Source organism: Ctenocephalides felis, unplaced genomic scaffold (assembly GCF_003426905.1).
Source record: "Ctenocephalides felis isolate EL2017-DRISC unplaced genomic scaffold, ASM342690v1 CF-g0.4_SCAFFOLD_01308, whole genome shotgun sequence".
In the NCBI taxonomy this organism is placed as follows: Eukaryota; Metazoa; Arthropoda; class Insecta; order Siphonaptera; family Pulicidae; genus Ctenocephalides; species Ctenocephalides felis.
The window spans coordinates 16,233-32,127 of NW_020537462.1; the positions used below are offsets into that span (position 1 = coordinate 16,233).

Here is a 15,895-nt window from a genome sequence, read left to right on the forward strand (position 1 = left end):
TTCTTTTATTATGTAAAATATAGTTGTTAAAAGTACATGGCTAAGACAACATCGACGTTTCATTTGATTTTATTATACATTTTGGTCCATCGGCACGGATCCAGTCATTAAAAATTACAGTCCACACTGTACAATTAAATATACGCGAGTTCGTCTAAAAATAAAGCCAAACAAAGCTCTACGTGAATGAAAACCCGGGGACCTGAGAAGCCGCCATTAAAGCTTGGAAGCGTCACTGGAATTGGAACAACTACAACTAAAGATCACAATTGGAAATACAAGTAAGTCCACAATTAGTCTAAAACCATTTCAAAATTGCTTAGTATTATTGTTTGTAAGGTTTAGTCTATGTACGGTATACTTTGTCATTGTGGTTATTTAATAAATCGGGATAGGAATTAGGAACATATTCCTATTATATATCAATATAATTTTTCCATTACATACAAAAACTACTGATTTAAACAAATTGCGGTAGCAAATTTATATATGTATATATATATATACATAGCTGGGCACCGTTAATCAAATAGTTAACTTCGTTAATCGTTAATCCGCTACAAAAAAAGTTAACTTCGTTAAACGTTAAAGCGTTACATTTCGGAAGAATTAACGCAAGTTAACGTTAATCGTTAATCCGTTAATATGTGTAAAATTACATTTTTATATCGTTGCGTTAGTGAACTTAAAAAACTTATTAGTTTAGGTTCTGGAAGTTAACAGGTTATGAATAAAACAAAATACTTGTATAATTCAAATGTGTAATTTAACCCTTCGCGCGTTTTATGCACACTTCCGTGTGTATAAGGAAAATGGCACAATTATCACATACCGTGATAACGCTATTGGTCAACTTTCCGTTTTTATGATTGCATATTGTTTTTACAAGAATTTTTTTCTAAATAAAGGGAAAGAGTTTTTTATCTTCCCGTAGGGCAAGTTATAGTAATCGCAAAAAAATTGAAAATGAAAATTTTTGCATTTCTCGACGTTTCAAAGGTTTCTGAATATTTTGGCATACCTTAGAAAAAATGGATGTGTGTGTGTGTGTGTGCGTGTGTGTATGTATGTGCGGATACAACTTTTCGTCGACGATTTCGGGAACACCGATCAACCGATTTGAATAATTAAAAAAACATTCGATTCGTATTGATAAGGAGACGTGCTAATTAGTTTTTGGCGAAGTCAGGTCCAGCCGTTCCGAAGATACGGGGCAAAAAGTGCCAGAAACAATACCTCCGTTTTTAAGAGAACGGAGCGTCCGATTTTAATAATTCAAAAAACATTTTACTTGTATTGACAAGGTGAAGAATCGATCAAACTTTCATAAAGGCAGGTCTAGCGGTTTCGGAGATCTAATAAAAAAGTAAAAAAAAAAAATGCGATTTGGCGGTCAAAAATGATTATTAGACATATGCACATCAAATTATCAGATATTTTATAGAGATTTTAACAATAAGTATAATTTTGGTTTACATTCCTATGGGTTCCGTACCAATGTTTACGCGTTATACGTCGACGCGGCGCTTACGCGGTTTGATATCTCGTCTTTATGCAGTTAAAGCAGTACGATTGCTTTAAAAAAAAGTTTAGATCTTTCAAAATATGTCAAAATAAATAAAACCTTTTTTTTTCAAAAAAAAAAAATTAAAAAAAAAAACTAAAAAAAATTTTTTTTTTCAAAAAAAAGTAATTTTTTGTCTAATTGTTTGTCAAAAATCTTATTTCTTTGAAGTAAATTTTTTTCAAAAATGTTAATCGTTTTTAAAAAAATAATAATTTTTGGTACGGAAAGTTCCAGCAATTTGCCTTAAGGCACGATGCCTTAATTGCCTTAAGACAGAATTCCACTTACAGCTAGTTCTTTAAAGAGTTTGTAGCTCTTTGGTTTTTCTATAGACTGAGTGACAGAATTGAAAAAGTCTTCCTTCTCGTCATCATCGTTGTTACTCGCATTGCTCCCTCCGCCACTTAAACTATCTCTGTCCTTCGAATTTTTCGCTGCTTCTTGCCATAAGGCATCTTCTACCTTTTTTCCGTGCATTTTCTTACTGCATTTCTCTCTACTGCTGTCATACGTTTCCAGCCACATTAACCGAAACTTTGGATGAAATTCCGCGGCAAGTTGGCACTGTTCATCATTCAGGAGTAGTCCAAATCTTTTCTCTATGCCGTTTAATAAGGCATTGGCTAAAGCTGTGCCGTGCGGTAAATAGTAGGCATTGGATTAACGATTAACGGACTTCTCGCATTTTAACGGAAGTTAACGTGTCCGTTAACATTTTTAAAAGTTAACTTAAAAGTTAATCCGTTAATCAAAATGTTAACTTCGTTAATTAACGATTAACGGATTAACGAGTTAATGCCCAGCTATGTATATATATATATACAGGGTGGCTGATATGTATTGCAACCAATTTCAGACCGCTATCATTTCTAAACCGCTCATCAGACAGATGACAGATTTATTCCAGTGATTGTTTATTTAATTGTTTACAAGCGTACAAAAGCATTTTGATCTATTGCATTAAGAAAAAAAGTTATTCGTGATGGAAGTCAAGCGTGATAGTGCGATTGCTTCATACTTGGCTGTAAAACCTTAGGTGGCTATCTTTAGAGCCCTCCAGCATTTAAATGCGAACAAATATTTTGCTTTTCGTACCATATCTCGTAACGGTGATACACTCAGTGTTGCACCGCGTCCAAAAAGTGGACGAAAAAAAACACTAACAACCCCAGAAATTATCCAAAAAGTATAGGCAAAAATCAATCGAAATTCGTGTCGCAGTGGTAAAAAAATGGCCCGTGAGCTGAACATATCGCAAAAACGGATGCAACACATATTGAAAAATGAGCTTGAACTAAAACCATTGAAGATCCAAAAAGTGCAAGAGCTCATTGATGCACAAAAAAAAGTTAGACGGAAAGAAGCGAAGGGGTTGCTTCGCTTGCACGAAAGTGGCTAGTTACCGAATTTGGTTTTCTCAGATGGGAAGTCCTTCCAAATCGAGCAGTTTGTGAACAAACAAAATGATAGGGTTTACTTGCCAAAAAGGTCAGCTAAAAATTTACACCTTCGATTGACCACCAGAACTCGAGCGCCGCCGACGGTAATGGTGTGAACCACCGTAACGGCCGATGGTGACATTCCACTCTTATTCATCGACCGTGGGATCAAAATAATTGCCGAAATTATCGGGAAAATGTCTTAAAGGCAGTATTGAAGTCCTGGGTAGACAAAAATTTTGATCGCAGACCATGGTCATTCCAACAGGACTCAGCACCATCAAACTCAGCACGCGCCTACCAAAAATGGCTTATAAAAGAGGTTTTTCGCTTCATTTCCATCGCACAATAGCCACCAAGATCTCTGGATCTAAATTTGCTGGACTTTTGTGTCTTGGACATTTTGAAGAGTAAGGTTCGCACTAAAAAATACCAAAGTGTCGATCATCCCAAGAAGGCGCCTCGCCGGGAATGGGCCAAAATACCCCAGAGCCACTTTCGTGCAGCGTGTTATGGTTTTTCTGCCGTTCGAAGGCCATAATTTGTGCCAAAAGTGGCCAATTGGAACAAATATGAACAAATTCTAAAATTTGATGTTATTTCTGATATTTTTGCTTTTGAACAATGAAATTTAAAATGAAAATGACAAAGTTATAGCGCTTTACTTTGTTGCAATACATATCAGCCACCCTGTATATATATATATATATATATATATATATATATATAAACTGTCGTATATTTTACACGAGCGTTTCTTGTAAAATTTAAAATGGCGGACATTGAGTCGCTCAAACAACAAAGGGCTCGGTTAACAAAATCCATCGCGCTTACTCAAAATTTTATTAATAACTTTCAAGAAGGAGATAGCAAACATGGCTTAATCCTCATTGTCAGAAAAAAGAAATTAGTAGAGATTCTTCAAAGTTTAGAAGAAAATTTACTCAAAAGAGTATAAGGAGTTATTTGATTTACATTTTGAATTGTCAGCTCAAATCTAAGATATTTTAGAAAGTAGCATTAATGAAAATAAACCAAATACAGATTTAAAACATAGGCAAGTTAACATCAAACAATACACAAATACACAAATTTACCAAAGTTTAGTGGAAATTCTTTGGAATGGAATTCATTCATAGATATCTACAATTCACTTATACACAACAATGGGCAATTATCAGACTTCAAAAACTTCATTATTTAAAAGGGACATTACAATTACCAGCATCTGACTTAATAACAAATCTTTCAATGACCAATGAAAATTACAACACGGCATATAATTTACTGCAAGATAGATATAACAATAAATATTTGATAATTACATCACACCTACAATCACTAAATGATATTAAACCTATATTGAAAGGATCACGCGAGAATCTACAATTATTTTTGAACCAAGCTAGACAACAAACACAGTCACTAGCAACTATTCATCAAGACGCAGTTTACTGGGACATAATTTTAGTTTTTCAGCTCACTAATAAATTAGATCATCATACTCATTGGGGTCTATCACAGCAAGAAGGAGAGCTGCCTACATTAAATAAGTTATATAAATTTCTTGAAACCAGGTCGTGTGCGTTGGAAACAGCAACCAAGACTGGTAAGATAGAATATTCCGGAGCAAAAATCAAATCAGTAAATGTAGTGTCTCAAGATAAACAGTAAAAACTATGTATATATTGTAAATTGTCATCATGTATATAATTGCTTCAAATTTAAGAAACTACCAATAACACAACGGCAGGAAATATTAAAACTTAATCTCCATTGCGAGAAAAGCTTAGAACCTGCACACTTACTCAATAGATGTAAATTCAGTCAGAATTGCAGAATATGCCACAAGGAGCATCACACAATGATGCATGTATATAAGGAAGAGTCCACCTCAGCGGAAAGAAGAGTCAGTGAAGCTACGCAAAAGGTACTATTTTCACAAGAGTCCAATTCTATTGCGTTTTGCTAGCAACTGCAATCATCAAAATTCAAAACACTCGAGTGGAGCTTTGTGAAGCAAGAGCACTATTAGATAGTGGCTCACGGACCAACCTGGTCACAAAAGATCTAGCAGAAAGACTGCAGCTCCCACAATTTAATTCCCGAAACACTCTGAGTGTATTACAGGGAAAGTCATTAGGAGTATATAAATCATCTAAAATCAAGATACATTCAATTAATAGTTCATATTGCAGATCAATAAACTGTATGGTGATAGATAAAATTACAACAAATTTACCTGCACACAGTATTGATACAAATAACTGGAAAATTCCAAATAATATAAAATTAGCAGATCCATCATTTTTAAATCCTGGACCAGTAGACATATTAATCGGAGCAGATTTATTCTTCGAGATCATACAAGGTAGTATAAAACTAGGCTATAAACTTCCTAAGTTGAAAAAAAACAAGCTTGGATGGATGCTTTCAGGACCATATAAGGAGCCATCAGTGCAACAAAGTTATGTAGGATTCATTTCCAATGATCAATTAAATTGCGAAAAGTTTTGGCAAATTGAAGAAATAGACAGCAGTTCTCCAATGCAGGGTTCAAACAAAATCTGTGAAGACCACTTTTTAAAGACAATTCACCGACATGATAATGGAAGATATGAGGTGAGTCTACCATTTATTAAAAATAGAAAGTCAGAACTCGGAGAGTCATTCCAGCTAGCCAATCTGTTAAACTTTGAAAGACGCTTTAAAACAGATAAAAACCTTTTGAATAAATTTGCAGAATTTATGGAAGATTATATTCGATTAGGCCATGCGCAAGAAACTACAGTGATACAACATTCAACTCAAGAAAATCCAGTTTATTATATTCCACATCACCCCGTTATAAAAGAATATGGTACAACCAAGTTGCGGGTAGTATTTGATGCTTCGGCTAAAACATTTAATAATATATCATTAAATGACATCTTACATGGACCTGAGCTACAGCAAGAACTAATATCAATACTAATTAGGTTTCGATGCTGGAAGTATGTTTTTATAACAGACATTACAAAAATGTACATGCAAATAAAAGATGCTGAAAAAGATCAAGAAGTGCAAAGGATTTTGTGGAGACATGACCCCAAGGAGGACATTCGTTGTTATAAATTAACAACAGTAACCTATGGCACATCTTTGGCATCCTATTTAGCAATTCGTGTTTTGAATAAATTAGCAGAGGATAAATAAAGCAGTACGCCAGTAGCAGCGGATATTATTAAACAAGACTGCTATGTAGACGATATAATTACAGGAGCAAACTCCATAGCAGATCTTCATATTAAATCTGATCAACTTATGACAATGCTTGGCCGCGGAGGATTTTCTCTACACAAGTGGTCCAGCAATAACCAAGAATTTTTAAACACAATTGCACAAGAAAATCAAGAATTGGAAAATACGTGCTTCATTGATAAAACTGGAATAATTAAAGCATTGGGATTATTATGGAACCCGACAGAAGATATTTTCAAGGCAACCATTCCATCAGCATTCCAAAGGACTGTTACAAAAAGAGCCATTTTATCAGCCATATCCCAAATCTTCGACCCAATGGGACTTATAGCACCAGTCGTAGTCAAGGCGAAGATGATAATGCAAAAGATATGGAAACAGAAGACTGATTGGGATGAAGAAGTTCCAGCAACAATTAAAGAAGAGTGGAAAATACTTCAAGATCAGTTCACTGGTCTAAAAGAAATAAAGATTCAGCGTTATATATTCAACCTAGAACCAATAGAACAAATTGAGTGCCATAAATTCGCCGATGCATCAATGGCAGCATATGGAGCATGCATCTATGTTTGGGCAGTATATAACAATTATTCTGTATCAACAAGGCTATTAACTGCCAAATCAAAAGTAGCACCAATTAAGAATGTGACTCTGCCACGACTAGAACTATGTGCAGCATTACTATTAGCTAGGCTTTATAAGCACATAAGTAAGGTAATCAATATACATTTTGACAAAACGTTTATGTGGAGTGATTCGACCATTGTTTTGGGATAGATGAAAACTGATCCCAGCAAGCTAAAAATGTTTGTTAGTAACAGAGTTCAGGAGATCCAGGGAACAACATCCGGAATAATATGGAGTCATGTATCTTCACAGTACAATGCAGCAGACATAGTTTCGAGAGGAGCCACTTCTCAGGAAATAATTGATAATAGATTATGGTGGTTTGGTCCAACATGGTTGTTATCAAATTCAGAATGGCCCACCAATAAGTATGAAGAATTGCCAGTAGAAGCTATGCCAGAACTAAAAGTTCTGCAAATAAACCAGTCAAATATAACATCAGAAAACATATACTCAAAATATTCAAGTTTTAATAAATTAATTAGAGTTATTGCATATTGTTTGAGATTTAACTTAAAATTAAAATATCGTCATAATAAAGCACCAGAAAATTAGAATATGCTCACAGTGCGATAATCAAATTAGCACAAAGAGAAGAGTTTAATCAAATTATTCATGAATTAGAAAGTAATAGGTACACAGGATTGAACACAAGTTTAGAATTAAAAGGATCAGAATTTAAACACCCATTTATTGATTCTGAAGGAATATAGAGAGTGGGTGGTAGAATAGACCAGTCAAATCTTACATTTTCACATAATCGGATTACATATTTAATAATAAAACAAGAACATGAACTTTACTTCATGCAGGTACTCAGGCAGTATTGATGAATATAAAAAGAAAATACTGGCCAATAAATGCAAGAAATCAAATTAAGTGTATCATTAGAGAATGCATCAAATGTAAAAGATTTTGAGCTGAGAAATTACAACAATTAATGGGATCGTTACCCAGAGATAGGGTTATACGTCAACGACCATTTTTGTCAATTGGAATTGATTATGCAGGACCTGTTCTAATACGATCTAGTCGTTTAAGAAAGGCTCCTAAAACTAAAGCATATATTGTCATATACATATGTATGACAACTAAAGCTATACATTTGGATTTGATCACGGAGCTCTCAACAAAATCATTTTTGGATTCATTTCACGCAGAGGTGTATGTTCTACAATCCATAGTGACAATGGAACATACTTTGTTGGAGCTAGTAGACAATTGAATGAACTCTATAAATTTTTTAAACTAGAAATAAACAGAAAAAAACATTATTGAATGTGTAGTAAATATGGGTATCACATGGAAATTTATACCTACCCATGCTCCACACTTTGGAGGGAAGTAATATCAAGTCTATGAAACATTACTCACATAGAGTTATCAGATCCACATGTTTGACATATGAAGAATATTTGACTTTATTAATACAGGTGGAAGCCATATTAAATTCCAGACCATTAATCTCATTAAGTGATGACAGCACCGATACTATATATTTAAGTCAAGGTAATTTTCTAATTGGAGACCTTATGACTGCCATCCCTGAACCAATAAATGACAAAGTTATTACCAATAGATTAAGCATACACAAGCAAATTACAGCAATGCGAGATCGGTTTTGGCTTTTGTGGTCAAAGGCCTATCTCTCAGAACTATAGAGGCGTACAAAATGGAGTTCGGGCACCAGCAATCTAGAAGTGGACACAGTAGTATTAATTCAGGAAGACCATGTACCACCAATGAACTGGCCATTAGGACGAGTAACCCATGTACATCCAGGCAAAGATGGTAAAGTTCGAGTCGCAACTATGAGGACTATGAAGGGCTCTTATATGCGACGGTGTGCTTTACAAATAACCAAAATCTGGTAGCGGGGCTTTTGACACGCCATTTTGAGCTTTTAATTTTATTCTTTTTATTATGTAAAAGTAGTTGTTAAAATACATGGCTAAGACAACATCAACGTTTCATTTGAGTTTATTATCACAAATATTAAACCGCATAAAATATTACACCCTGCACAAACCAGATGGTTATCATTAAACGATGTTGTGAAGCGATTGCTGGAACAACTTCCAGCGATAAAATTATATTTTCAACCTGCTGTCTTTACGGATCGTCTTTTTTCTGCACAAAGTATATTGACAAAAGCCATGGAACCGACAACAGAATTATATTTGGAATTCCTGCGATTTGCTCTACGAATGTTCGTGAATTTGAATAAAGAAATGCAGGCAGAAAAGCCAAAGTTGTACGTTTTATATGATCAGATATTTACAGCATATGCGACAATTTTGGAATGCTTTATTCAACCGAAATATTTGGAATGTTCAAAAGAAGAGTTGAATATGGTAAAAAATATTACAAATGCCAAACAACAAAAAGTATTAAGTGTGGATATAAACGATTTGCGAATGCATTTACCTTTATTATAAATATATGTTGGAGGAATGATTCCAAATATAATTCGGGTGAAAAGGGAGTCTGAAGAATTGGACGATGATCGAGTGCTGAATTTTTCACAAAGTGTAAGGAGTTTTACATTGAGGCAGCAATCCAAATAAAGCAGAGATTTCCTTTTCACGATAAAGAACAACAAGCACCAAAATGTTTGCAGATGTTAAATCCACAAGTTATTTTGAATACTGATTTGAGAAAAAATTTCACATCAATTTCGGAACTGTTATATTATTTTCCAAATATTTGCCCAAATAATATAACAGAACTAGATAGAGAATGGAGGACTCTTAGAAATATGAATTTTGATATCGAATAGACTGAGACACCCAGTACAGAGCAATTTTGGAGACTCGTATCGAAATTAAAAAAAAGGCGGTAGCTCTGGGATGTTTCCATTATTATCAATTTTAACAGGAAAACTTCTGTGGTTGCCGCACAGTACCGCGACGGTGGAACGCTTGTTTTCAAGCATAAATATCATGAAAACAAAGCTAAGAAATATATTATCAACTATGACTATTAAAGGCACTTTACACACAAAGTCAGAAATTGAAAATTGTTATGAATCACAAGCGATCATTTAAGTAAGTTTAATCAGAAGCTGTATGAGTTCCAAAATAAAGATGAAGCGGAATATCAAGAAGACATTGACATTGAAATTGAGATGTCGGAGAGTTAAAAATGAATTTCCTACAAGAATATTATTTTTCTAAAATTTTATATCAATTATTATATCCTTATGACTCTTGATACTCTTATACATTTAATGTTATGAAAATGCATATTTATTTATTTTATATCATATATCTTTTTGACTCTTGATACTCTTATACAATTATGCTTATTCATATATGTTATGAAAATGCATATTTATTTATTTATATCATATAATATATCTTTTTGACTCTTGATACTCTTATACAATTATGCTAATTTATCTATGTTATGAAAATGTATATTATGTTAATATTTAATAAAACTATGCTAATAACATGATTTTTCTAGTTTTTAATTACATTCTCAAAAATATTATATTCATTACCATCATTTAATAATAAAAATATAAAACTATAGATCTACAGTTTTTCAATATGACATTTGCAGTTTTCTACAGTTTTTTTCTTGGCGGTCCTGGCAACACTGTCTAGAAGCCACTTCTAAAAACGATAGAATTTTCCCGGGTAATCTGGACACCCATATTGCTTTAACCGCGTTATCGGTCATTGAAGTCCCAGCTAAAGCCCGTAAATGACGCAGGAATTGAGATGGTGCCTTGTCTGCTAGGTCTACATTCGTCATCAATAACTGCATCTTTGTCTTTTTCGAAATGCGTGATCTTGTTATTAACGCTGTCTTTAATGTGGAGTAAGGCATCTCTTCAGGTTCATTAATTATTAAGTCCCTGACTTCGGTGGAATGCAAATGCCTTCGCGACTAAGGCAAACCAAAGTTCCAAGTCGTTAGGGATGATATCTGGGATGCGTAATTTATGGCAAAGAACATGTCCTTTTTATTGCGGCATTATATTTTGATCTAACGTCAACGGTCACTACTTTCGGGAATTAATAAAATTACCGAATATAATGAGATTACCTTTTATTTCAGTAAAGAATTTTATAAATTCATTTGTAAATATATAACTGACAGACTACAGTTGTTTGGAAAACAAAACTGTTGAAGTTTGTTACTAAACACTCTATGTCTACTCTATGTTTATGTATAATGCTTCTCTTTTGTTTTGTGTCAATCTACACTTGTTATGTTATCTATGATCGTTAATTTTGTAATGCATGTGATTAGAAAGAATATATAATCAGTCAGTCTGTTTTCATCCTTCTGCATGAACGGTTGTATTATTATTCACATAAACTTTTAACATAAATTCTACAAAAACCCCATGGATCATTTTAATTTATCACGGTGTTTACTTCATTTTGGCGCGACCTGCCAAACTCCCACACGGTAAAAAACCAAGGAGTTGCTTCGTTTGCACGAAAATGGCTAGTCTCCGAATTTGGTTTTCTCCGATAAGAAGTCATTCCAAATTGAGCGGTTTGTGAACAAACAAAATGATCGGGGTTTTTAGCCAAAGAGGCTAGCTGAAAATTTACACCTTTGATTGGCCATCAGAACCCAAGCGCCGGCGACGTTAATGGTGTGAACCACCGTAACGGTCGATGATCACTTTCCGCTTGTATTTATTGATCATGGGATCCAAATAATTGCCGAAATTATCGGAAAAGGCCTTAAAAGCAGTATTGAAGCTCTGGCTAGACAAATATTTCGGCCGCAGACCATGGACATTTCAACAGGACTCAGCAACATCGCACTCAGCACGCGTCAACTGAGAATGGCTTAGAAAAAAAAACGTTTCTCGCTTCATTTCCACCGCATGGTCATCAAAATCTCCGGATTTCAATTCGTTGGACTTTTGCGCCTGGGGCATTTTGGAGAGTAAGGTTTGCACTAAAAAATACCAAAGTATCGATCTTTTCAAGAAGGCGCTTCGCGGGCATTCGGCCAAAATACCCCAGAGCCACTTTCGTGTAGCGGGTTATGGCTTTGTCGGCCGTTTGAAGACCATAATTCGTGCTAAATGCGGCCAATTAGAACAAATCAAAACTGATTATAAAATTTTATGTTATTTCCGACATTTTTGCTTTTGAACAATAAAATTTAAACAAAAATGCAAAAAATATAGCGCTTTACTTTGTTGCATTACATATTAGCTATCCTATATATGAGTTTTATCAATTTTACTTTAATTCATGGAATTTTACTTAAAATTTTTCATACAAAATGGCAAAGAAGAAATACTTAATTTGTTTTCTATCTTTCGTCGCAGAATTTTGAAAATTATGTATAAGTTTAGTAGTATTATATACAATTATTCAAGAAGAATCTGAAAAACTGGAAACGTAATTAGTATTTTTTTAATTATCGTTTAAAACTATATAAGTCGAAAGACTAAAACGACTTGGAATGGATTATACCAGGTTTTCCATAGAAAGTGGATAAAACTCCCAGTTTGATTGTATCAACAAAATAAGGTCAAACGAATGAATGTTAATGAACCACCCAAACATCATGACCAAAAATTTACTAAAAAACCATCGAACGGCTCAGAAGAAAACGGTTCCTTTTTAATATCCTTTAGTAATCCTATAATATGTACAAATACTCGTAGGCTTTTTTTATGTTTTTCACATCAGGACTACATTTATAAGCTAAACATAACCAACATCGAATCGGATCACCGCTGGGAGACCTTTTGACCTTTTTCCTTATTTAATAAACCATTAAAATTATTGAATGTTGTTTATAACGATAGATTGTAATTCACAAATGTAAATAAAAAAAAACTTGCCAAAAAAGGTAGTAGTATTGTAATACTTTATTATCTAAAGCACTCATACAACACATCCTTACCCACTCAAAATAAAGTATATTTTTTTTAGATTCTCTAGAAATTGTTTAAAAATACCTTACTTTTTATTTATATTACAACGTTTACCGGGTCAGCTAGTAATATTATATATTCATTTACGGATCTTGATGTTTCATGGTTAGGCACTATAACTCAACATGCTAGTTGAATTCATTATCACGCGTCTGATAATTTCGCGCTTTAGCATATTTAAAAATCATATTTTTCAATCTTCCTGTTCAGAATTTATTATTTATATGTGACATGTTGGAGCAGTTTATTGTGAACACCCAAGAATAAATAACGTATTTCTAACGAGGTAATGTTATATCGAGGAATTATGTTTTTTTTACATTTTTTATTTACATTTGAAATCTATGTATTTTAAAACTTGATTGATTATATTTATATTTACTTACTGTTCCTTAATTGTTGAATTTTCTTCATTGTTGAGACAGTATTTTTGTTTTCCAATTTCTCAACCGCTTGCTGAAAATATACTTGAAGTATATTTAAAATAATCACTGTCACTATTTATTGATAAAAGTTCGATGGTGAAAATGATCAAAATGCTTGTGCTTAAAAAATCTAAAGACTTATATGATATATAATTAAAGTTTTATTTTTAAACGGACTCATTATTATTGTATACAAAATGACTATCACACGAATGATTATCCGAATATCCTCTAGACACCGTGTTAATAAAATTGAAACATTATTTATTAATAAATTTGTGTTAGCAAACCAAGGGTTGATGGTTTCTTATTATTACTATTTTGCACTTATTTTTCTATTATTTTTCTACTGTTATTATTTGTAAAGCTGCCCGAGGCGGGTATCGAACCTGGGACCTTTGATTAAAATCTCATAACTTTAACCACTAATTGGTTGGAGAAGCCTCTTAAAAGTTTTTGATAAACAAAAGTTTCTCGATTAGATTTCTATTTTTTTCTCAAAAATATTCTTGCTGTATAATAGAAATTAAATATATTACTAAGCGTTAAAAAACAAAGATTGCATTTTATGTTTGATAGATATCCGTAACGGCGTATTTTTCACGAAATTCATTAAAATACAAGTGTAACAAATTCGGTAATCATTTTTTTACGCATATATAATCTGAAACATAAAAACGTATGATTTCTGTAATCTGGAACATAAATTCATAAGATTAATTATTATTATTAATTACAATAAGATTATAATGATTTTATTTCAATAAGTTTTTAAACGTATGTATTATTCAGGTATATAATATTTCGAAAAGAGTTTTGAATTGTGAATTAGTATGAATATGAACTAAAATACAATTAGATACAAGTAAATATCAATAACAAAATTGAAGATGACATCTTTAACTTCCCGTAGGGCTAGTTATAGTAATCGAAAAAAAAAATCGAAAATGAAATTTTTTATATAACTTTACGTTTCAGAGGTTTCTGAACATTTTAGCATACCTTAGAAAAATGGATGCATGTGTGTATGTGTGTGTGCTGATTAGTTTTTGGCATAGGTAGGTCTAGCCGTTACGAAGATACGGAGCAAAAAGTGCCAAAAACGGTAACTCAGTTTTTAGGAGAAAACGGAGCGTCCGATTTTAATAATTCAAAAACCATTTTACTTGTATTGACAGGATGCAAAACTGATTAAATTTTTGGAAAGGCAGGTCTTGCGGTTTCGAGATCTAGTAAAAAAGCAAAAGAAAATGCCATTTTGAGGTCAAAAATGATCATTAGACATATACACACCAAATTATCGGATATTTTATGGAGATTTTAATAATGTGTAACATTGTTTGTCTGTTAGACGGCGACGCGGCGCTTACGTGCTTCGATATTGCAGCTACAGCAGTGCGTCTCTATGCAGCTAAAAACATTGCGATTGCTTGGAAAAAAAGTTCAAACTTTCCAAAATATTTCAAACTAAAAAAAAACATTTTTTTCCCAAAAGTTTTTTTTTTCCAAATTTTTTTTTCAAAATCTAATTTTTTCAAAGTTTAGAACATAATTAATCTTCTTTTAAAAATTTAATTTTTTGTACGGGAAGTTTCAGCAATTTGCCATACATGACTAGTTATAATTAAAAAAGCGTGCAAATTAGCTACGCATTTGCATTTAAATTACTTATTCACAAATATTAGTTCTTTCTAAAATGGTAGTTTTTTTAGAAGAAATATTCTTTTTCAGGTTCATTTGGCTGCCGCAGTCATATGTCCAAGTGACGAAGACTCGAAGTCGTTTACCATAAATTGCGCATCTGGTGATATTCTGAAACTGCGGGCAGAAGACGCTAGGGCCAGACAAGAATGGGTTGATGGGCTTCGAGCTATCGCAGAATCTCATACGAAGGTATGGATAAGTAGTGCGCGATAAATATTTGGAAACACACACAGGCACACACTTGTGTATATATATAATATATATAATATATATATATATAGTATTTTAATTTTTATTATAATAAATTACTTTATTATAATAATCACAAAAAGAAATCATAATAATTGTATAGTTTAAATAAGTTTTCCTTGATATTTTGGCTTTTAAGAAGGTAAGTTTTAAAGTAATAATGAGGTTTCAGGATAAGAGATTTTCAAACGATTTTTTAATAGAATTTCAGTTTAATCATCTAATAATTTTTGTGAATTTTATAAGCTAGTCGACTAGTATGGATTGTAAAGGTTAGAGGTAGTATTACATAACTGTTTATAGGTATTCCATATTTCTTTCACTTATTCTGATTATAAATTTTATAAATTCACAAAATCTCAACAAATTCCAAATAAGGGGCGTCCATTAATCACATGAGGCTTTTAGGGGGAGCGAGGCTTTGACAAAAAATTACGAAATATCAAATGCGGGAGGGAGGGGATTAGTAATATATCACGTGTATTTATTTTTTAGTAATATATCACGTGTATTTATTTTTTACCTGAATTTTCAAAAAAATATACGATTTTTTTGTGCATCCGAAAAATTCGTTTGAAAAAATTTACGTCACTAAAAATACACGTGATGTTTGGTGTGGCAGGGGGGGGGGGGTGGTAATTTTAAATATCAAAGACGTATCACCAAGGAAGAGGGTGGGTTCAAAAAATCACGTGATTAATGGATGTTGCCTAAGTGTGAG

General features: G+C 32.9%; 1 protein-coding gene across 1 annotated transcript in view; it reads left to right on the plus strand.

Moving 5' to 3' along the window:
• The window catches only part of LOC113369391 (oxysterol-binding protein-related protein 11-like), a 29,209-nt gene extending 14,059 nt beyond the window's left edge, over positions 1 to 15,150 (plus strand). The window contains exon 4 of the mRNA XM_026610151.1: positions 14,953 to 15,150. Coding sequence (XP_026465936.1) covers positions 14,953 to 15,138 — 186 coding nt within the window. The 3' untranslated portion in view covers positions 15,139 to 15,150. The remainder of the gene's footprint in view (positions 1 to 14,952) is intronic.
• The last annotated feature ends 745 nt before the right edge of the window (positions 15,151 to 15,895 follow it).